At 35.7% G+C, this 23,019-nt stretch overlaps 1 protein-coding gene across 1 annotated transcript in view; it reads right to left on the reverse strand.

Annotated features, from left to right (window-relative positions):
- LOC125656055 (uncharacterized) overlaps positions 1 to 20,376 on the reverse strand; it is a 36,889-nt gene extending 16,513 nt beyond the window's left edge. The window contains exons 1-14 of the mRNA XM_056143181.1: positions 19,717 to 20,376; positions 18,998 to 19,147; positions 17,443 to 17,558; positions 16,942 to 17,072; positions 16,203 to 16,389; positions 15,133 to 15,285; positions 14,218 to 14,367; positions 13,817 to 13,912; positions 10,415 to 10,519; positions 9,604 to 9,698; positions 9,401 to 9,510; positions 7,528 to 7,689; positions 6,980 to 7,117; positions 1,146 to 1,314 (exon numbers count right to left, since the gene is read on the reverse strand). Coding sequence (XP_055999156.1) covers positions 1,146 to 1,314; positions 6,980 to 7,117; positions 7,528 to 7,689; positions 9,401 to 9,510; positions 9,604 to 9,698; positions 10,415 to 10,519; positions 13,817 to 13,912; positions 14,218 to 14,367; positions 15,133 to 15,285; positions 16,203 to 16,389; positions 16,942 to 17,072; positions 17,443 to 17,558; positions 18,998 to 19,147; positions 19,717 to 19,839 — 1,885 coding nt within the window. The 5' untranslated portion in view covers positions 19,840 to 20,376. The remainder of the gene's footprint in view (positions 1 to 1,145; positions 1,315 to 6,979; positions 7,118 to 7,527; positions 7,690 to 9,400; positions 9,511 to 9,603; positions 9,699 to 10,414; positions 10,520 to 13,816; positions 13,913 to 14,217; positions 14,368 to 15,132; positions 15,286 to 16,202; positions 16,390 to 16,941; positions 17,073 to 17,442; positions 17,559 to 18,997; positions 19,148 to 19,716) is intronic.
- Positions 20,377 to 23,019: the final 2,643 nt, after the last annotated feature.

A 23,019-nucleotide genomic window follows, 5' to 3' on the forward strand; every position in this document is an offset into this window, starting at 1 on the left:
GCTTTAATTTCGCATTCTGGATACGATTTGTAACATCGATAATTTTTCCATATCTTGACTTTTTTAATAACCCACAATTCGATATAACTAACGTTTGCTCTAATGAAATTCCAAGGTAGAATGAACTGACCTTGACAAAAAAACAAGAACCGAAGAACGTATGTATTCATTCTGCAGTCGTTGCAAACAAAATATCAAACCTCAACGCGTCATCTTTATTACACGTTCTGTGACGTATTGTTTTTTGTTTTTTTTACATCAAACATGTAAAGTATAAAATGAAACGTCATATTTTCACTTATGAAGATATTCAAGAAATACGCCGCTGTGTCACAACAGAGAAAATAAACTGACATTAAAAACCATGTACATCTACTGACTGAGGTCTATACAGAAAATTCTAACCATACTAATACGTCATCTCATTAGTAAAAAAAAAAGTACCTATATACCCGGTAGTCAATTCTCAAAAAGAGATCCACTAGCAGTGCAGAGAGAGACTGAAAGATAAAGTTATAAAGATCCATGACAATATCAAAACAAATAATCAACATAATAAAGCATCAGTATCGTTTTAAAAATCATCTCTACATCTATTTTTACATTTCATGAGCATTTGCATTGTTTTATTTAAAAATAAGTCGACTTCTTGTTGTTAAATAAATGGACAAACATGTTTCCCTGCAATGTGTATTTGGCTTTTGGGTTCTCCTGAGCTAATTCCTCTCTGTGAGCCTCTTCCACGAATGCCGTTTGAGTATATAGTGTACACTAAAGCACTGTAGCACTATACCTGAGATTTTATCATTCATCCAGATACAGTACAAACTTTTCAGAGTCGGGTCTTCCAGATGACTGTGTGAACTGATACGCTTTGGAGTAATTTTGTTAGATATGATTTTCTAACAAATTCCAATTTCAATTTTAGTGCCTATTTATCTTGATTTCAACAAGACAATACAACTTATATATCTAGTTCAATTTCCAAATAATACTTTTTTCGAATAAATGGCAGCGGCAAACAAATAGTTGGTTTCCTTTCATCTCCTTGTAATCCTCGAACCTGTTGTCATCATATATTCTATCCAAGTAAGCAAAAAAATATTTCTTAACAAAGATGAGGTACTAGGTTGATGATTTAGATCAAGCTGTCGAGTAATTGAACATAGCTACTGTTGTTTGCGTGCCATTGTTTTGGATTTCCTGGAATATCACGGGTATATTGTCAAAGTCAAACAGAAGTTTTCCCCAACTGTTAATTCCAACCGTGAGAACAAACACTGCAATGATGTTCATCATCAGTCCAGCAGAAGCCTACAAAATCAAAACAAATAGTCATGAAAAACGGTTAGGATGTCTGCATCCTTCATATGATTTTTTCCATACCTTTTAAACAATTAACAAAGGACCATGTTTCATTATAGAGTAAAGAAACAATGTATATATGCCATACGCTAATATTTATATCCAGATCTATGTATTGCCACTCGTGTTTGTGTTGTTTTTGTGATGTTATGATGTGGTTACTTTATTGCCTTGAGTTTGAGATTTCTTGAACAGGTTCGAGATGTTTGTGAGTATGTGGTACGCATGTGCAAGTTTGGCTACGTCTAGCAAGTATTGAATTACAACAATTTCATATTTACTGAATTTCATACAACATAGTCATGAACATAGTAGTTTATATTTACCACTGAAAAGGTCAACTCTGGTGAGAATATTTAAAAAATAAATTGTAACCAAATCTAAATGCACTTTTTAACAGAGTTTGGATTTTGTCTGAGAGTTAGAATAGTATATTTCATTTAGGATAACATTTTCCTACATAATGATAATTGATCCGTTATCCGACAGAATCCAAAATCACTCTCATATCAGACTGTATTGTGTTTCATGTTCTCAATCCTACTGATGGAGGTTAATGTTTGAACAATATGCCTGTATTAATGATATCATATTGATATGTCAGTGAGGTAGATTGATCGTTACATGAATTGGAAGAGGGCTTCAAATAAAAAAAAACCGTCTGAGTTAAAAATACAGTGGGCTAGACAAAAAGATCGAAGTATCATCGAATTTGCAAAATGAAGAGTACTTTAGTCAGGGAACCTTTTTGACTTTATGTAACTGTATTATTTGCGATGTCATCAACAGATGTACAACTCTATCAGATATAAACTCCCCGAAGTTTACACTGAATGTGGAATTAAATTCTTAATGGACATTCTTAATGTCAATTTTGGACACGCACTTTTATTCAAATACACTCGCCATAAAAACTTTGTGAATTCTTAGCGCTTTGTAATACAGTATAATAATATGTAAATTGTTTCTTTATACCTTATCACTTCCTTCAATTTTGATTAATCTGAAGGGTCACGTGAGGAATATGCACGTGTACTTCTGAGACCCACCGACACATTTTCAGCTGAACTTGCATAAAGGCATTACTGGTTGAAGGACATACAACATTGCTCATATAAAACTTCCATTAAGATGTTATTGTCGCGGTGTTACAGAATCCAAGAATTACTAGTCCACAATAGTCTGGTTTTGACAAGCAATTTGTTTTCTTCAGAAGGTTTTAAATGAGTTTTGCTATTTCTGGTAGACATACCTTGGCCAAGGAAGCAGTGGTTAAGGAGGAATGCTACACCACAGGAATTTGATATGGATTAAAAGTGGAGGATATGTTAGACCATGCTTTATTCAGCATCTCTAAAAACACTACATCAGACTTCCAATATGAAGAGCTTCCTTAGGGGGAGATAAACAATATGAAGAGCTCCCTTAGGGGGAGATAAAGTATCCATTACAAGGGTTACTTCTCTTTCCATATAACATACATGTAAACTAACATTAATTATACTGTCCTTTTCTTAAGGCTTATTTGAACCTAACCAAAATGAAATAAAAGTTCAAAATTAATTAAAGTTGGTCTAGTTTTAAAATTAACAGTAACACTGTCACTTTAAAGGACAAAGTCTGGCAACATCTGTCCTCTTTATAGAATCTCCAAGACACACAAACCATCTGCCCCTGCTTTTGTTAAGCAGTTTGCCAACTGTTTTTGTCCAGAGCACCACTGAATTTTCCGTACTTCCCCTTGCGCGACTGATTCTGTCAAAGCTGCAATATCAATTCGAAGTCTCTTGTCTTTCACAAGTTTAGTAGAATGCACAGAATCTATGATACTTTTATTGTCCACAAATGCATAAATATCGATGGATTTGCTGGAGAGTCCTAAACTTTCCTCCAACATGTGTCGATAGTAAAAATTTGCCTCCAGTCCTTCCTGTAGGCTAAGCGCCTCTGCTGCTAGAGTGGAGTGGACGACTCTTCGTATTTTTTTAGCCTGCCAGAAAAGGGGACAGCATTTTCCTTTTTTGTCCATAATCCAGATTATGACTCCTTGGGTACTTCCTACTCCTTCATTAAGATTTCCTAGAGATGCATCAGTAAACGTCATAATCTTCAACGAGGTGAGGTCTAATGCTGGGAATTTCAAAACACTTTTAAAGTCTTTAAGCCTGTTAATGGTTTTTGCTGCTCTGGTTAAATTTGCTACAGTTGCAGTTCTCAGCTTAGTACTCATGTCTATCATTTCGAATGCAAGGTCTGGTCTTGATCCCTGCACTGCCCAGTTGATTCTTTCCCAAGGGAGTCTGCCTAGGTCTATGTTTTTTTCTTCTTTGCTCTCAAAATCTTGAGACCAACTTTTCCGACTGTAGGACTGTCTCTAGGGATACAAAATTCTTCTTCAAATCCACGTGCAACAAGTTTTGCTCTTACTTGTCCTTCCTTTGAAGTGATGACCCATCTCGTTGATAATCTATTCTATCCTTCATCTTCAACCTCAGTGTACGTGTCAAAGGTTTTGAGTTTTTCTAGTTCATTTTGTTTTGCTAGGGCTATATTGTCACAACTTGCATTTTCATACATTGTAGAATGTACGCTTTCATCATTTTGGTTGATGAACTTTGTGGACTACGAAAATAAGAATGTCAACAAAAATCAACCCCCCTCTTATGACCCTAAAGTGAAAACTTATGAATTGTACACGGAAGAATTGTTAGCATGGAAAGAGGTCACAGAGTTAGATAAGAAGAAACAGGGAGTTGCTATAGCCTTGTCCCTTCCTGAAAATGATGAGTCCAGGATACGAGAAAAAGTGTTTGATCAGCTGAACTTGGAGGATCTCAAGGAAGAAACAGGTTTGAATACCTTGATTGAATTTTTGGACAAACATTTAGCCAAAAATGACTTAGCAGATAGCTTAGAGAAATTTGAAGATTTTGAAGACTTTAAAAGGTCTGATGGACAGTCTATTAATGAATACATATCCATTTTTTATGCCAAATACAGAAAAATCGAAAAGAAAAACATGAAATTACCCCCTGAGATTTTGGCCTTCAAGTTACTCAGAAGATCACTGATAAGCAAAGAGGAAAGAATAATTGTATTAACTGGAATTAATTTTGAGAATAAAGAAACTCTCTATGAAGAAGCCAAGAAATCCCTGAAAAAATTCAAAGGTGAAACTTGTGGAAACGCACCCACTACATCAGTATCCCTTAAACTTGAACCATAATTCCTGGCAGAGAATGGGGAAGCACTGATGGCAGCTGGAATGCCAATGAGGGGTAACAAATTTAACAGAGGAGGTGGAAGAAATGAGCAGATGCGGGGGAGAGGATTTCAGAGTGGCCAGAGTAGAGGTTCATACCGTCAGCAAGGTGGGAAATCACGTATAGGCAGTTCCGGCATTAAAAAGAGCATGAATCCATCAGGACCAGATGGAAATGTATTGACATGCAAATCTTGTGGGTCATTTAGACATATGATGGCAGCTTGTCCTCACAGTTGGGAAAACATGGCGAAAGTAAACACATGTTCAGCTGAAGAAGAAGAATTTGTGCTGTTTACAGTAAACCAACCAAAGGAGATAAGGTATTTGGGGATAGATGCCAGGAACTGTGCAGTTCTAGACAGTGCCTGCAGCAGTACAGTGTGTGGAACTACATGGATCAACACGATCATCGATTCGCTTGATGAACTAGACAAGAATAGGATTAATAAAATGGAGGGCAGAAGAATCTTCAAGTTTAGAGGGGGACTCGTCTTAAATCTGAGGGAGAATATCCAATTCCAGCTCGTATAGCCCGGAAAGATAAATAACAACTGATGTTGTTAATTCAGACATTCCATTACTGTTGTCAAGAACAGCTATGAAAACTGCTGGCGTGAAGCTGAACTTAGAAGACGACACAGCAGAGTGGCGCAGAGGAAGCGTGCTGGGCCCATAACCCAGAGGTCCGCGGATCGGAACCACGCTCTGCAACCATTGTTAGACCATACTTTATTCAGCATCACTAAAACACTATATCAAACTTCCAATATGAAGAGCTCCCTTAGGGGAGATAAACAATATGAAGAGCTCCCTTAGGGGGAGATAAAGTATCCATTACAAGAGTTACTTCTCTTTCCACATAGCATACATGTAAACTAACAGGATATGTATTACAATATTTTGAAATTAAAAACTTTCAAATTTATTTTATTTAGTCAAAAAATGCAGTTTTAATAGAAAGCAATCTGGAAAAAAATTTAAAAACCCCGCTGGACTCGAACACACGATCTACAGTTCAGTAGTCGACGTGCTAACCTACTGAGCTACTCTGCTAAGCGATGATTTTTTAAATGAATAAAGAAAATTGTTGATATTTATATTTTCATCCATGTTTTAAAAGGAAGTCAGACATTATGACGATGTAGAAAACCTCCTTACATCAACAAATTGTGGTCTTGTTTACAGATGAGTGGCATCTCCACACCATGGGTGTTGATGTGTGTTTGGTTGGTTGGTTGTATATTATTTTACGTCTCTCTCGAGAATTTTTCACTCATATGGAGACGTCACCATTGCCAGTGAGAGGCTGCAAAATTTTAGCCTATGCTTGGTGCTTACGGCCTTTGCGCAGGGAGGGATCTTTATCGTGCCACACCTGCTGTGACACGGGACCTTGGTTTTTGCAGTTTCATCCGAAGGACCTCCCTAAATAGTCACCTCTTACGACAAGCAAGGCGTACTGAAGATATATTCTAACCCAAATTCCCATGGGACCTGGTGATGTGTGAAGAAACTTGAATACAGATTACACACCTATGGTCTCACGTAAATTTTGTTATCTCTTATGTTGTGGTTCTAGGAAATATTCTTAAATCCCATCTTATTTTGTTTTTACAAATTCCCGACAAAATTTTGATTTGTTTTATTCTAAATAGACACCATTGAATAAGCAAGACATACCTTACCGAAAAATACTTTTTTTCAAAGTGGATGAAAAACAAATTTTGTGATTCTGGAGAATTATAAACTTTGAAAAGCTTACAGAGGGGCGGATTTCATAGACAGACTTACAGAGGGGCGGATTTCATAGACAGACTTACAAACGGGTGGATTTCATAGACAGACTTACAGAGGGGCGGATTTCATAGACAGACTTCAGACAGACAGAGGGGCGGATTTAATAGACAGACTTCAGACAGAAAGTAAGCTTACAGAGGGGCGGATTTCATAGACAGACTTCAGACAGAAAGTCAGTCTTAGAGTACACAGCATTTACGCACGGCAACGTCCAGCTAGTCCCTTTCAATTCTTACTTTATCAGTGCAAACAGTATTAAGTATTTTAAAACATGTCAGTACAAAAATGAAACTGGCAAATAAATTTGCTTGCACACCCAATTATTATATACAGTATCAGTACAATCACTACTTAGTACTTATATCATTACAATCAGTACTTAATACTTATATCAGTACAATCAGTACTTAATACTTATATCAGTACAATCACTACTTAGTACTTATATCATTACAATCAGTACTTAGTACTTATATCAGTACAATCACTATTTAATACTTATATCAGTACAATCAGTACTTAATACTTACTATATCAGTACTTAGTACTTACCATATCAGGAATGGTAAGGTAACCATGAGCAAACACGATGGCACTCGGAGGTGTGGCCACTGGCAACATAAAAGCAAAGGAACATGCCACGGCCGCCGCCATCATCAGATACAGCGGGTTAAGACCAGCGCTGATGGACTAATAATTGAAAGGAAGAAAAATAAACGTAAGAAAATACTGTTATCCAACTTTTATTCGCGTTCGAGTCGCGAAGTTCGCGAGAACGTCATCGTCGCAATTTTTTTTTTCCCCGCGAACTAGTAGTCCGATACTGTTTTTCTTACTTGTTTGAAATTTTCTCCATCACGAAAATTAGTCACGGCGAAGCGGTTCATCACTTTTAAATCGCGAAATAAAGACGTCGCGAATAAAAGTTGCTCTACAGTATCCCTCTCATTTATGCTATGAATATTTTATTTTCTTGAGGTGCATTGTTAAATTTGTACTAGTAGATCTAGATTTCACGATGAAGAAATTGACAGCCACTTAGGATTTTACACGAATGAAATTGGGTTGTGACAACTCTTTTTCTTTGTTAAATTACATACCAGTTCTTGTAGTATTGGCATCAACAGTGTTGCTGTTGCGGTGTTGCTGGTGACTTCTGTGACCGAGGCTACTAGAAGACTGATGACTAGACACAGTACAAATGGACTGTAATCTGAGAAGAACTCTAAACTATTCCCAAACCATTTCGAAAGACCTGATCTCTGAAATGGTAAGTAGTCTCTATAAATATGTCTGGAAAACCAATGTGAGAGAAGAAAAATGTTTTCTTCAGGAACAAAATTTGTCATTTTAAAAAAGTCATGATTTTTGTCCTTTTTTCAGCATTCCGAAATTGCAATCTACCAAATAAGCATGTAATAAAATCTTATTTCACATTTATTCACTTCTCTAGTGCCCTCGCTCTGCACAATTTACTCTTGCACAATAAAATAAAAACATTTTAGTGTAAATTTATTCAATGTTTTGTACATCACAACCTCAATTTTATTTACAAAACGTCTCGGGTATGTTATCGTATTCAAGGTGAAAGAAAATGCGTATCACAAAAATCGATAGCCGACTGAGGTAAACCTCGCCAATATATATATATATAGAACCCCCATACGTATAGCTGCTCTGAACAGTGAAATAAACAACATTCTATTAGTCAAAATGAAATACATATAGAAAACCAAGGCGCCGGGCTGAAATATTCCTTTAAAAATACTTTAGAAATCTGCTCTGAACAGTGAAATAAACAACATTCTATTAGTCAAAATGAAATACATATAGAAAACCAAGGCGCCGGGCTGAAATATTCCTTTAAAAATACTTTAGAAATCTATAGTATATTACAGTTTAACATGGTAAAAACCATAGAGGCTTTGATTTATTATAGTAAACAATCGTACCCTGATCTTCACTTCTTCATACTTAACTTCACTGTAGTGTAGTGTAGTTACAGTAATTTTTGTTAGGGATATGTTATCTTAACCTGTGTTATGTTTGGACACGGTTAAAAGTAACAAATCCAAGTTCGGTTGGTGACTTTTATGAGATTTTTTTGGATCTTTAAACGGAGTTATAGGACTTTGTACGTGCCCTGCACAGTGCAAGTCGTGGAAATAAATGTTACTATTGCCTTAAAAGATTGAAATATGATTATTCCCACAAATAAGTAAAACCACTCGCTCCACATTAGGTTTTAATTCACAAATCTCTTAATGTCAAAATTAAATTTTATATCTTGTGGAATGAGAGTACCAAAACTCCCGGATGTTTAAATCAAAGGTTGCTTACCCAAAGTAAAGGCATTGCGTGATTTATATGAATTTAAATTAATTGTCGAGATGGTTGCACAAAATCATGAAATGCTTGAGGAAATGATCGTGACAGGGGTATATTCGAAATGAAGGATTATTGTCTGCGGATTGTTGTAACTGGACCTTATTTATTTTTGTGGCTTTTTATCAGCTTTGAAATATTAGTAGGCATTTGTCTAAAATCAATATACTAAATTAGTGAGCGGGCCAAACGTTTATATTGAGGTATATGGGAAATGAATTAGAACTCTTTTTCCCTACCGACCGGTCCCGGTAGCTCAGTGGTACAGCATTCGCTTCGTAACCGGGAGGTCGTGAGTTCGAGTCCCACTTGAGCCATGGCCACGTCAAATGAAAGGCGTAAACATAGGTAGTGATTGCTCCTTCGCCAAACACTCGGCAGTTAAAAGTGAGAGTCACGGGTATTCGGATATGATCTTAAAAACAGAGGTCCTGTGTCGTGACAGGCGTTGGAACGTTGAAGAATCCTCACAGGCGTAAGCGCTAAGCGTGGGTTTAAGGTGGTATACTTCACCTACATCTAGTGTCATCTCGATATGAGTGAAATAGTCTCGACGGGACGTAAAACAAACAAACAACTTTTCCCTACCGTGCTTGCTTTAGCGAGGGCGAAACCTCCCCCGAGCAGGACGATAACTCCCCAGGGAACTTTCTGAACCATCTTCTTCCACGTCAGAAGGGGCGTGTAGCGGTTTTCACCTGAAATAACATTTGTATTATGTGTACATGATTTATAAGGAAGCAAGGACATATACAGGATTTTGTGGTAATAGTTAAAAGCGATATATACACCTTGTTTTCTTACGCCGAATATGGAGGGCATTTTGGCGGGAAGAACAAACAGAGAGACCGCTATTATCATTGCCGGAGTGGAATCGCTTACAAATCTACAACAAATATTTACAAGCCGTATTACAATTTAGGCAGGAACAAATTGTAAAAATCTCTTTGAATTTCAGAAGTATCTCTTTTAACAACATATCTTTAACAAAGACAGTTCTGTTTGTTCTAGAGATGTCGCTTTATAAATAGATATCTTTCTCAAAATTTGAATATATTGCATGTCGTTTTAAAAATGTCTTGGCGGTAGTGAGATTCGGTGATCTATATTCGATGGAATATCGCCTTTTAAGAAAGGCTTTTCCCGACTTTTAGAGATACCTCTTGTGTGAAAAGAACCATGCATGTATGCTATAATTGTACCAATAGTTAATGATATATATTGGGAGAGGGGGTATCTATTTTTTGAAAAAAGAGTTTCTTTTGTGCATCTCTTTATTTCCGATTTGAATAGACATCAGATTGTAAATGTTGAATTTACCGGGTGGCAGACAAATTCATTACGGATGCATCAGTATCTCTTTCCAAAATATAGTAAACACAACTGGCAATGATTGCAAGTTCTCTTGTAAAAACAAACAAAATAATTCATTGGACATGGTCCCCGTTTTATAAGTTTTGTTCGAATTAACTATGGCCCTCTCTTGTAATGCAGGTCGTTTGGCACAGTCGCACCTAATGCATAGCTCAAGGTTTGGCGCTGTCATGAGTAAGAAAAGTTTATAGTGTATGCAATATCTAAATGGTATCGTGAAGTTCTTACCTTTTCTTGAAGAAATCTCCCCAGCCAGGAATATTGGGCGGTTCCCGGAAGATCCATAAAAACGCTAAACAGAGAAACATAAAGGCCACGACACACTCAGCAAAGCTAGAAAAAAGTGAAAGGCCTTTATAGAATACGTGGAAGATCTCTATAGTAAATAAGTAGGCCTTTATAGAAAATAAATGAAAGGACTTTATAGGAAATAAAAAGACCTTTAGCTTTATAGAAAATAAGTGGAAAACGAGTGGAGATCTTTTATAGAAAATATAGGTAAGTGGAAAGATTTTATAGGAAATACAGGTACAAGTGTAAGTGGAAAGATTTTATAGGAAATACAGGCAAGTGGAAAGATTTTATAGGAAATACAGGCAAGTGGAAAGATTTTATAGAAAATACAGGCAAGTGGAAAGATTTTATAGAAAATACAGGTAAGTGGAAAGATTTTATAGAAAATAAGTAGAAGGCCTTTATAGAGCTAAGTGGAAGGCCTTTATAGAGCTAAGTAGAAGGCCTTTATAGAGCTAAGTGGAAGGCCTTTATAGAGCTAAGTGGAAGGCCTTTATAGAGCTAAGTGGAAGGCCTTTATAGAGCTAAGTGGAAGGCCTTTATAGAGCTAAGTGGAAGGCCTTTATAGAGCTAAGTGGAAGGCCTTTATAGAGCTAAGTGGAAGGCCTTTATAGAAAATAAAGACCTTGATATGAAATAAGTGGAAGGCCTCTATAAAAATAAGTGGAATGACTTTATAAAAATAAGTGGAATGACTTTATAGGAACCTAGTGAATTTGGTATTCTGTTCATAGAATCTTTTGATAGAATGCTAATCAATTTATTGCAAAATGATTTGCTTGAATACTAATTTTAGAAGTTTGCAAATGGAGGTGGGGATAAACCTTCACATTGAAAGAATATTCGTATTATTATTTGATATATAACGAATCAATCTGGCAGATGAGTAATACGTGGTGAAGATGGCTTCCTGCATATTATTTGTTTTTCGTTATGCATTCAATCATAGAAAATGACAATGCGCGCTATTACAAGGCTTAATCATTGTACATCAAAGCACTGGTATCCGCATTAAAGACCTTCATTAAGTGAAGAGTAGGTCATGGTTTGATTTTCAGAAATGATGTACTGCCAGGAATAATATGACAATCACGAATAAAAACTGCTAAGGTTTTTGTAATGATTTTATATATGAGTAACTATAAGTAGTATAGGCCTCCGGCCTCCTTAAAAAAATCCCTCTTACTCTTCTAGTACGGGTATCTTACGTTATTCAGGCATCTTGCGTTATTTGGTATGGGTAATTATAGACCTTACGTTATCTTGGTGTGGATAAGTATAGATCCTACATTATTATGGTATGAGTAGATATGCAGAAGTTCTTCTGGTATGGGTAATTATAGTTATCCTGGTAAGGATGATTATAAATTTTACAGAAGTTCTTCTGGTATGGGTAATTATATTTGTATGGGTAATTATATTTATCCTGGTAAGGATGATTATAAATTTTACAGAAGTTCTTCTGGTATGGGTAATTATAGTTATTCTGGTAAGGATGGTTATAAATTTTACGTTATTTTGTCCAAAAATTATAAATCTTACGTTATTCTGATACGGATAATTATAAGTCTTACGTTATTAAACAAGAGGCCCACAGGCTTTATCGGTCACCTGAGCACTAGTGAAAAGTTTCAATACTCCCAAGGGCTATGAAATATAGAGAGAGAAAATCCTGTTCTAAATATCTAAGCTAAATTCTAATGTTCAGCAACAGTATAAAACAAGATGTGTTCTTAAAACTTCAATGCCCTCAAAAGTGCATAAACTAATGAAAGGCTTTACATAATATGATATGTGTATTAACATTAAAAGATATGACTAATCTGGACCCATCTTAGAGTCAAAACCCCGGGTTGTGAAATTCACAATTTTTGTACATATGTGTATTAACATTAAAAATATGACTAATTTGGACCTATCCTAGAGTCAAAACCCTGGGTTGTGAAATTCACCATTTGTCGTACATCCTTTTCTGCTATTCCTAAGTATGCATTTAGATTTTATACAGTATCAGCAAACTCAAATAAGTCCTTCAAATAGTTGTTATAATTTTGACAACACCCTGAAACCAAACCCCTACGCCTACATTTGTAGGATCATGCAATTTACGATTTTGGTAAAGGACTACCTACTCCTTCTAAATATCCATTTAGTTTCAATTTAGTATCAATAGCACTAAAGAAGATGTTATTCAAGTGTTTTACACATAAACACTTTATATTAAGTTTATCCTCGCCCCGGGGTTAAAGCCCCTACCCCGGGGGTCATGAAATTTACAATTTTGATAGAGGCCTTCTTGCTCTACATCCTTGTGCATTTAGTTTTCCTTAAACAAGTATGGTTCTAGAGAAGAAGATTTTTGAAAATTGGTAAATTTTGGACAGTTTTTGCCCCGCCCCTAAGGCCCCAGGGGTGCAGGAGTCTGAAATTTAAAATTTATGTCCCCCTTGTCCCAAGGATGCTTCATATCAAAATTGAAAAGAATTGGAATAAATCTTACGTTATTCTTGTAGTTATCAAGAAAAAGGTAAAAATGTTTAATTGTTAATGCACAACGGACGACGACGGACGACAACCAATTGCAAAAGGTGACCTGAGTTTATTCAGGTTACCTAAAAATTATAAATCTTACCTTATTCTGGTCTGGATAATTATAAATATTACGTTATCCTGGTAAAGATAGTTATAAATCTTACCTTATTCTGGTCTGGATAATTATAAATTTTACGTTATTCTGATCTGGATAATTATAATTTTTACGTTATTTTGGTCTGGATAATCATAAATCTTACGTCATTCTGGTCTGGATAGTTATAGATCTTACGTTATTCTGGTAAGGGTAATTATGAATTTTATGTTATTCTGGTTTAGATAATTATAAATCTTAGCTACATGTATTATGGTAAGGATAATCATAAACGTTATTCTGGTCTGGATAATTATAAATTTTACATTATTTTGGTACATACAATTATAAATCTTACGTCATTCTGATCTGGATAATCATACATTTTACGTTATTCTGGTACAGATAATTATAGATCTTACGTTATTTTGGTCTGGATAATTATAAATCTTACGTTATTCTGGTCTGGATAATTATACATCTTGCGTTATTCTTGTCTGGATAATTATAAATCTTTCGTTATTTTGGTTTGGATAGTTATAAATCTTACGTTATTCTGGTCTGGATAATTATAAATCTTTCGTTATTTTGGTTTGGATAGTTATAAATCTTACGTTATTCTGGTCTGGATAACTATAAATCTTACGTTATTTTGGTTTGGATAACTATAAATCTTACGTTATTCTGGTCTGGATAACTATAAATCTTACGTTATTCTGCCCATCGCCCTGAATTCCCTTGCTATAATTTCACGCACTTGCTTGTCGCGTGTCGACTTCTCTTTCCTGAAGCAATCGCACGATTGTCTGTAAAAATGAATAAAAAACTTATTTATTATATCTTTCTCGTGTTCTTATTTTGAGGTATCATGAACGGTTTATTATCCATGCCATCGTAATTCATTCGTTACACAAACATATACAGCAATTAATTTTTTTTAAAATGATGTTACGGGCGCAGAAGATATTTCAAGAAGTCTGGGATCCATTCCTTAATTCGTTTCGAAAACTTGCACTCATATGAAGACTATCAAGATTAAAATGTGTAATTTGAAAGTATTAGTACTGGTAGATATCACACGATTTTGTGACGTCATAGAGAACTGACATACCTGCATCTGAGAAAGACCACTTGTATCCACAGCCACCCCAGAATCATAGTCACGAGGGAGAGAGGAAAGGCGAACAGAAGCCAGGAGGTAAAGTTGACCCCCGAGCTCCACTCCACACCGTCATACTTCTTACCCGCTTCAGCAAACGCTCTACAATGTGATGGAGTCGGACATAAATGTGAGCAACATACATAATTCTTGTGCACTGCGATGTCAACAAACTCTGGATGCTAACGATATCGTAGAAATGTGACGTATTACACAACGCATACAAATCCTTCACCTTTGTCATCATTCTGAGACCATACAAAACATATTTCTGTAAAGTAACTGAAGCATTATACATTTGATCAATGTTCTTACAATTGTTAATATTTCAATGCATAGATGTTTGGATATCAGCAAGCTTGTGCTGTTTCAATGATTTTAACGATTAAAGCCCATTCAACTTAACATCTAAACCATATAATTATTCATAAGAAGGAACAAGTTAAATTACACAATTAATTCTATACAAGGAATAGATATGTTCATGTAGTTTCTTCGTATTATAGGGTATAATAGAAGCATAACAAAATATTTCATATAATCGGCTTTGTCGATTATTCAAATTACCCTCTATATGTTCCTTTTTTTACATTTATTTTTATCACTTTAAAAAAATTGGAAGAATTCGTTACTTCCATGTAATTAGAATGGCTAATTATTCATTCTTGTTTTATAATATCCCAATTAAACAAATAGCATAGGCAATACTATAGAAGCATTTATTTTCGTGGAGTCAAAATTGTGTTTGAGAAAAGGAGTTATGTTCATGGGAACTTTATTTCGTGGTTGAAGACAGGCTTTCAATTTGTGAGTATGTCCATTCCGTGAAACCAACAATGATTTCATTTCCTTAAAACAGACTCTTACTCGTCCACCACGGCTTTGAAGACCAGGTTTGGGGGACTTCCGGTCAGCGTGGCAATACCTCCAGTGTTGGCAGCATATGCAATGGAGAGAGCTAGCGCTTTACTCAGTCGGCTGTGGTGATCGTCGGAGGTTTCTATGGTCATGGGCGGAGAACTACAACATAAATCGCTATAATTCGATGTTTTATTATCTTTTTTTTATTTTGGACATGTCAGATTAATGTAGCCGTGTGAAAATTTTGTAAATAACTTTTAAGTTTTATGATTAAAAAGAATTGAATTTGCAATTGATAAGATTGTATAATAAAGTTCTACTAGAAACTTATGCCAAAACAATGGCAAGCAGCTTTGATTTTATTTAATTTCCAATTTGATGTAATTAGTATTTTCCCGCCAAAAGTTTGGTGAGCATTTGGCGCCTCTTATAGTCATGTGACTTTAGACCAGGGTTGGATTTTTTCATATTGTCCAGTGGGTTTGAAGTGTACAGACGTTTGAGTTTTAGTTATAGTTGGAGTTATTTCGCCATCGTGTTGCACCAAAGAAGCTTTGAAATATAGTTTACAGCTTTACATTTGATAAATATCAAGCCTAAAGTCCATAACTTTGGTAAGTTATACTATTTAGACTGTTTAAGCAATATAAAAGTCAACTAAAGCAATAATATAAATATTTTGTTTTTAATCTTATTTTTCTCACATTTGAAAAAGCGTTGCATGAATGTTCAATACAATATAACTTCTATTGGGCAACGATGTATTTTTGGGTTTTTTTTTATGTAGATGAATTATCGAAATACAATACTTACAAAATACACAAGAACAAGCATTTGTTATATTATTCAGCATGGACTGGGTAGAGTTTCTTATATGATAATTACCAACTGAAGACCTCAAGAAGTTCATGAACAATCATAGTTCACTAGTAATCACATACATATGAAAATAAATAACAGCTAGCCCTGGTAATGTAAATTACTATAACAATTTGGATATCTACACTTATGTCAGATGCAGCTCACGTTTGACACCTGGGAGTACGACAATGGTTTACGTCATAGAGGTCGCATACCGATTATTTGTCGTGGAGTTCTCGTCACATGGATCGCTATTATTGACAGTGACGTTGCTTTCTTTCTCCATTCCGTCTGTTCTCCGAGTCACTGATGTTAGAATTACTTTCTCCTCTTCCTGAAATTCTAGTGCTGTGTTGTTAGACGTTGCCAGGAGGCAGTCACCGTCTGGCTGCACCGTTGCACCTGAAGAATTTATGACAAAGAGTCACAATGCTTTTATGTTCTTACTCTAAATAGAAAATGATGCAGTCATGTGCAGTAGGCAGATATAGGGAGAGGACAGGCCCCCTTCCTTAACCTGAGCTTTCATTAATCTTATAGTATCAAATATAACGATATCCTTTGCCCTCTGGACCCCAGTGTAATACTTCCAAAACGTAATCCTTTAATTTTTCATTTCACAATAATTTTATTATTCTTACTCCTTTTTTTTTTCTTCTTCCCTTTTTTGATTGTATTTTTGCTTGTTTAAATTTAAGACACTCCGCATTTCGCGGGAAGCGTTGGCACATTTAAGAACTCTCACTTCTATGGTACTGAGCGTTAAAGATAGGTCTAAATTTGTGGTACTTTACCTACAGCTGGTGACCTCTCAATAAGAGTGAAAAATTATCAACCGGAGGTAAAACAATCAATCAATCAACCCTAACTCAGGGTTGAATTAACGTTAAGGTTACCATAAGGATCAAAATGAAAATTTCTAGACATTGATGAATGAAAATAGTTCAAACTCACCGTCGGGTACCGTGACAGATTTCACTTGTGACGTTACTGCTGACACTATGGGTATCATCATGGCGGCAGCTGCGGTGTTGCTGATCCACATTGAAAGAAACCACGTGGGCAACATGAGACCAAGCATCAAACTAAAATGAGATTTATTCAGAATCTTCATTTTTATACTGTAAAAGTATATTGTTTACTTACACTTTTACTAGCATACAAAAGATATTTTTCACTGTAAAAAAAAATTTGAATATGATGTATATCCTGTATATCAAAAAATCTATCTCTTTAAAAGAAAAGAAATATCTTTCAAAGAGGAAGAGAACTATCTCTTTAAGAAAAAGAGATTTTATAAAAAGCAAAAGAGATATTTCTATTAAAAAAGTAATATCTTAAATTTAGAAAAGAACCTTTTTGGCAGGAAAAGAAATATTTCTTTCTTGCAAATCTATATCCCAAGACTACTTAGAATAAGATGAAATTGACAGATGAAATAAGATTGGTGCTCACAGATTTGGTTGAGAGCCGATGATGCGGAGTATGGCTAGAGCAATTCTCTTGTGGAGGTTCCATTCCTCTACTGCTACGGCCACGATCAGGCCTCCAAGGAACAGCATGGAGGTGTCCTAAGTATGAGGGCAATATTGAAGGTTATTGACCCTGGTACTCCAGAGAGTCTCGAATATAGTAATGCTAGCACCAGGGTTGATAACCTATCTAGAATATTGCAATGTTAGAACCAAGGGTAACCTTTCTAGAATATATCAATGCTAGCACCAGAGGTGATAACCTTTCTAGAACATAGCAATGTTAGCATCAGGGGTGATAACCTTTCTCAACACCATTACTGTAATCTATCGATATAATTACCGTGATTAAAGGTTTTATACAGACGTGTGATGTTCGAAGTAACATTGTGATGCATGTTGTAATCTACCCTATATTGTTTTACACGTGTCTTAAATAATAGCTAAGGGGAACAATCCTCAACGTTAAGGTTGATACTAGAAACAGTTATTCTAAACTGCACTAAATAACAAGGGCAATAATATACAATTGGTGACATTCTAAGGTCAAGACGATGCTTTAGTACAATATTGGCCCCGCCCCCGACCTTGACCGATAAAATGTCAATAATTGTTTTATTATATATGATATATGGGTGCCATCTTTGTTTGCAGATAGAGTTCAAGACCTAGTCAAAAGTGATTAGAGACGTAAATTTTCATTGGACAACCAAATAGAAAAACCAATCGTAGCAATTCTGGAATTCTCAATTCCTTTTTCGGACCGATGTCTTAAAAAAAATAAAATGTTATGTTCACCTCGAAGGCACGGAAAAATCTCAAATGGCTGTCTTTCATGGGTAAAACCGGCCTCATGCTGATGATAATGTGAAAAGAAAAAGTCTCATATGGGTAAAGTCCATCTCACACTGGTGGTAATGTGAGAAAAGGTTCTCTAAATTGCCCTAAGTATCGGGAGCAATAAACTACAATCTAATCGTATTACTTATTAGTTTTGGAAAACTAGTCGCTGTTGTTCACCATCAGAAGGGGCTCCATTCATTAAAACAAAATATTTTGGTTTATCGATGTTTTTCGACTGGTAAAATTTCACCTTGACAGAAACACGTTAAACGGAGGAGAACAACACTCATGTGTTTTGTGACGGATAGCGGCCCATATCAGGCGGAATAATTATCTTTTTCAGAGGATTTTAAATCAGTGTTTGACCTCATTTATAAGACGCGATGTTTACCCGTGGGTCACAACTTTAGGTAATTCAGTTGATTCACGAACAACATTAAACAAATACATCTACTGTACATAACGACAGCATGTTCTTCATTATGTACATTGTTTTACCTAGACGTTCATTTCTGATAATAGTACTAGTCTGCAAGAATTAATGTTGATCAGAACATTAACTTAATTGCACTGTCTCTTTACCATTAATTGTGCTTTTGCACAATAGCATTTAATTATATATATATGCATGCTCTTGTGGTTTTACTGCTGAATGACGTGATTTACATTTCATCTTCATCATCTGTATCCCTTACCGTTACGTAGCTGCTGCTCACTTCCTTTGCAGTTGAAACTCCCAACATGGGAAGCATGAAGATGGGCAGAAGGGAGGTAACTGGAATGGGGAGGGCTTCTGTCAGCCAGAGAACCGCCATTACCACCATAGTGTACCCGCATCTTGTCGCCTAAAACAAATCGCATCGATGGAATATTCAGTTCCCTTACTCGATATCTGAAATCTTCTCAACACGGGGTGAAATGTATTCAGATAAAGCTTTGTGATTTTGAGTGCATACGAGAATAGTCTAAAATTCTGATTGTGCGTTAAAATAAGAAATATTATGAATGTACCTTTCTTTTACGAATTTGGCTTGTATTCAATAATTTTACAAAGTAAAAAGTTACTTTTTGGTTCTAGTGATAGCAACATGAATAATAGAAATAATTCTATACGTTGAAATCAATATACGTAAAATGATCGGAGATTTTACAACAAAGATATGACAAAGCATTGATTGGCCTGCTGTTGCATGTATTATATGATATCATAAAATCGAGAACATTTTGGTACATAGCTGGTAAATTAAGCGTTATTTATAAGTACTTTGATCTCTTCAAATCATCTGAATGTTAATTATGCATGCAAATACCACAACATGTCAGCCCTTATCATGCATAGCATTAAACCACATGAAATTCAAAATACGAGAATAAAAAGTTTAAATATAGGAATCTGTTTAAACGCTGCACTGACCTTTGACTCGGTGTTGATGACCATGGGCAGTGGAAGCAACGTGGTCAAAATGGGGACGATGATGGCTTTGAGGGACCAAATGTCTTTCAACACCCCCCAAACTTTCTTGCGAGTATCCGGCATGCTTATACTTTACAAGACTGACCCACTTTGTGATATACTGAGTAACTGTAGCGTTCCGCACCGACGATTTGTTTGCATCACGAATCCCTGGCTACATCCATCGTCTCCTCCAGCAAATGTGTGACCCTGTGGTGCATATGGTATCATTTATAGGTAGCCTACAGTTTAACTCACTGCATGTCCGTTGACGAAAAAAACCGGGTTACTTTCTTGGATTGAGGTTAAAATGAACTCCAAACTGGGAAATTTAATCTTGAATTGCCTACCTTATTTTTTTTTTATCTCGAACTTTCTGAAGTAGTTATCTCAGATCAAGGTTACAAATCACCAGGACAAGACCTTGAGTTGTGACATCAAGTTTGAATGTTACAGGAAAACCTTGAAGTGGATGTTTCATTTCGTACATTGTCTGAAGTACTGTGTGTTATAATGTGTGTAATGGTTATAAGCGAATGCTGTTCTTACATTGAGTTGGACAAAAGTTACTTTTAAGTTTCATACGCGATGCGAAATCAAACGATTTCAAACAATGTATTAAGTCCTTAATATATGTATTTCTGAGTTTTGTATACTTAAATGAGAAGGATTCACTTTGTAATAAGAATTTAATTTACATTTTTTCCTTCTAATATCCGCATTCATTTACACAGTTGTACTTGCACTGTATTAAACAAAACAAAAAACCAGGTCACAATACTAGTGCAAATGACGTGTACTAACAAAAGAATAGACAGTTCACAGCCACACGTGTCAGCATGATTCATTGTTATCTAACCTAGCTGTTCTTTCAGTGTTGTAAAATTTGGATCTCTCGGCGTAATACAAGGCCAATCACGACCATTTCATCATTACACATTACAAATTCACAGACATGTATATTTTGTATGACTTGAAATATTTCGTCCTTGTACATTATTCATAGGGTTAACCTATTGGTAGAATTACACATTTTGATAACGCTTATATGGCTAGCTCGATCAATTAACATCTGGTGAAGAACACGTACTAGGAATATGCATGAGATTGGGAATATTCACTTTTTTATGAATCGTGCTGGAAAAAAAAATAATTTTGTGAATGATGTTGGATATAGGAACCACATCCGGGGAGACCACTGCTGGATTCAGCTGGATATGTCACATTTTGCCATTGTGAATGGGAAGTGAAAATTTCAGACAGACTTCAAAAGAAACGATCACTTTAAATGTTATACTTGAGAATATATTCAGTATTCATAGTGACATGGAAAACTGAAGTTTAGCTACATGTAGATAAGGGGGGGGGGGGGGGGGGTGTCATGTTCGGCGACATCGCTCTTCAACAGCAAATACTACCATGAGATGATTTTAGTAACAAGTAAGAATCTGCACCAATTAAGCAAAGAATTATTATTTTTTGGAAAGATGTAATCTCATAACTGCAAGGATGTGTGCATACAAATTGAATAATGCGCGTTGTGAAAATTTGTTTGCACAAGCCGTTGCAGTTATGATGCTACATCTTTTTAAGAAATCATAATTTATTGCATATATTTACATTTTTTAAAAACCCATCTATATTTTTGAATTCCCGCTTAATACTTTAGGTAATTTAGCGATTCGCAGAACGACCACTGGATCAGCACATATGTCATAGCATAAAAGAAAAGAGTGCGCAATATTGAAAATATTTTTTTCCCAAATTCTTGAATTCATTTTCAATCAAATATCAAAAACATCAAATTATTACCAAAATTGTACGATCTGACCTTTAAACAGTTCATTTTCTAAACCGGTGCTCGTCGGCCATATTGTCAACAGTACAACTGAATGATTTTAAAGCAACAATTCAATCAAAGAGATAATTAATTCAATGAATTGCAGATATGTTGAATTGAAGATATTGCTCTCTCTCTCTCTCTCTCTCTCTCTCTCTCTCTCTCTCCAGGAATTATTGTGCGTATCAATTGAATTGATGATATCATACCAGACCGGGATTAAGCCCCCAGTCAGCTACTCAACCGAGCAATCTGGTCACCGGCGATCGAACCCGTACGTCTGGCCGCCACATTTCTTCCTCTCCTTCTTCTTGTATGGTCCGAATTTCGACAATATTTCTCTACTTTGTAAAATCATCGCACGCACGTATTTATGAGGCTGTACGACATGTCATACATTATTTCATCTGTTTTAACCAGAATTATTACAAACAACCGTCACTCGGCCATTTCAAGTGACAGTCACGTGTTCAGTTCAGTGTAAAGCTGGGAATTTTGTTACAAAAGTACCGTATCATAAGTTTAAGAGAAATAAAAATATAAAATACCTGTTTTACGCTCTTTCAGCCTTATAGGGGCGTGGACACGATTTGAGCTGAAAATGTTCAAATTTTATTTTTCCATTTTTAATGTTTAAAATGCTTAACTGAGGTATCTCTAATGGTCAGCAAAAATTTGGACGTCAATTGTTGAGGTACATGGGAGAAACACTCACAATTCTTTGTTATGTAAACAAGGTTAAATTATGCCAATAAAAGTTCTCTGGACACAATCAAATAGTTTCTAGTGTTTAGCACATCTCATTTTCTTTTAACCATAACTTCTTTCTATTAAGCAATCTATATGTTTACAAATTTAAAACATGGCACGAGCCTTGTTTACATAACAAAGAATTGTGAGTGTTGTATCTCACTTGCAACTCAAAAACTGATATTCAGATTTTGGTTGACCATTAGAAATACTTTATTTAAGCATTGTAAACAATATCAAGAGACCCATGGTCCGCATCGCTCACCTGAGTCACTTTGGCCCACATTTCAAGATTTTTCCTATATTTTCGCATGTAAAACTTTGATCCCTATTGTGGCCCCAACCTACCCCCAGGGGCCATGATTTTTACAAACTTGAATCTCTACTGTGTCAGAAAGCTTTCATGTAAATGTAAAGTTCTTTGGCCCAAGGTTCTTGAGAAGATTTTTAAAGATTTTCTCTACATACCTGCATGTAAAACTTTGATCCCCTACTGTGGCCCCATCCCACCCCCGGAGGTCATGATTTTAAAAACTTGAACCTGCACTATGTCAGGAAGCTTTCATGTAAATTTCAGCTCTTCTGGCCCAGTGGTTCTTGAGAAGAAGATTTCAAAAGATTTTCCTTATATATTTGTATGTAAAACTTTGATCCCCCATTGTGGCCCCATCCTA

Source organism: Ostrea edulis, chromosome 1, assembly GCF_947568905.1.
Source record: "Ostrea edulis chromosome 1, xbOstEdul1.1, whole genome shotgun sequence".
Taxonomy (NCBI): Eukaryota; Metazoa; Mollusca; class Bivalvia; order Ostreida; family Ostreidae; genus Ostrea; species Ostrea edulis.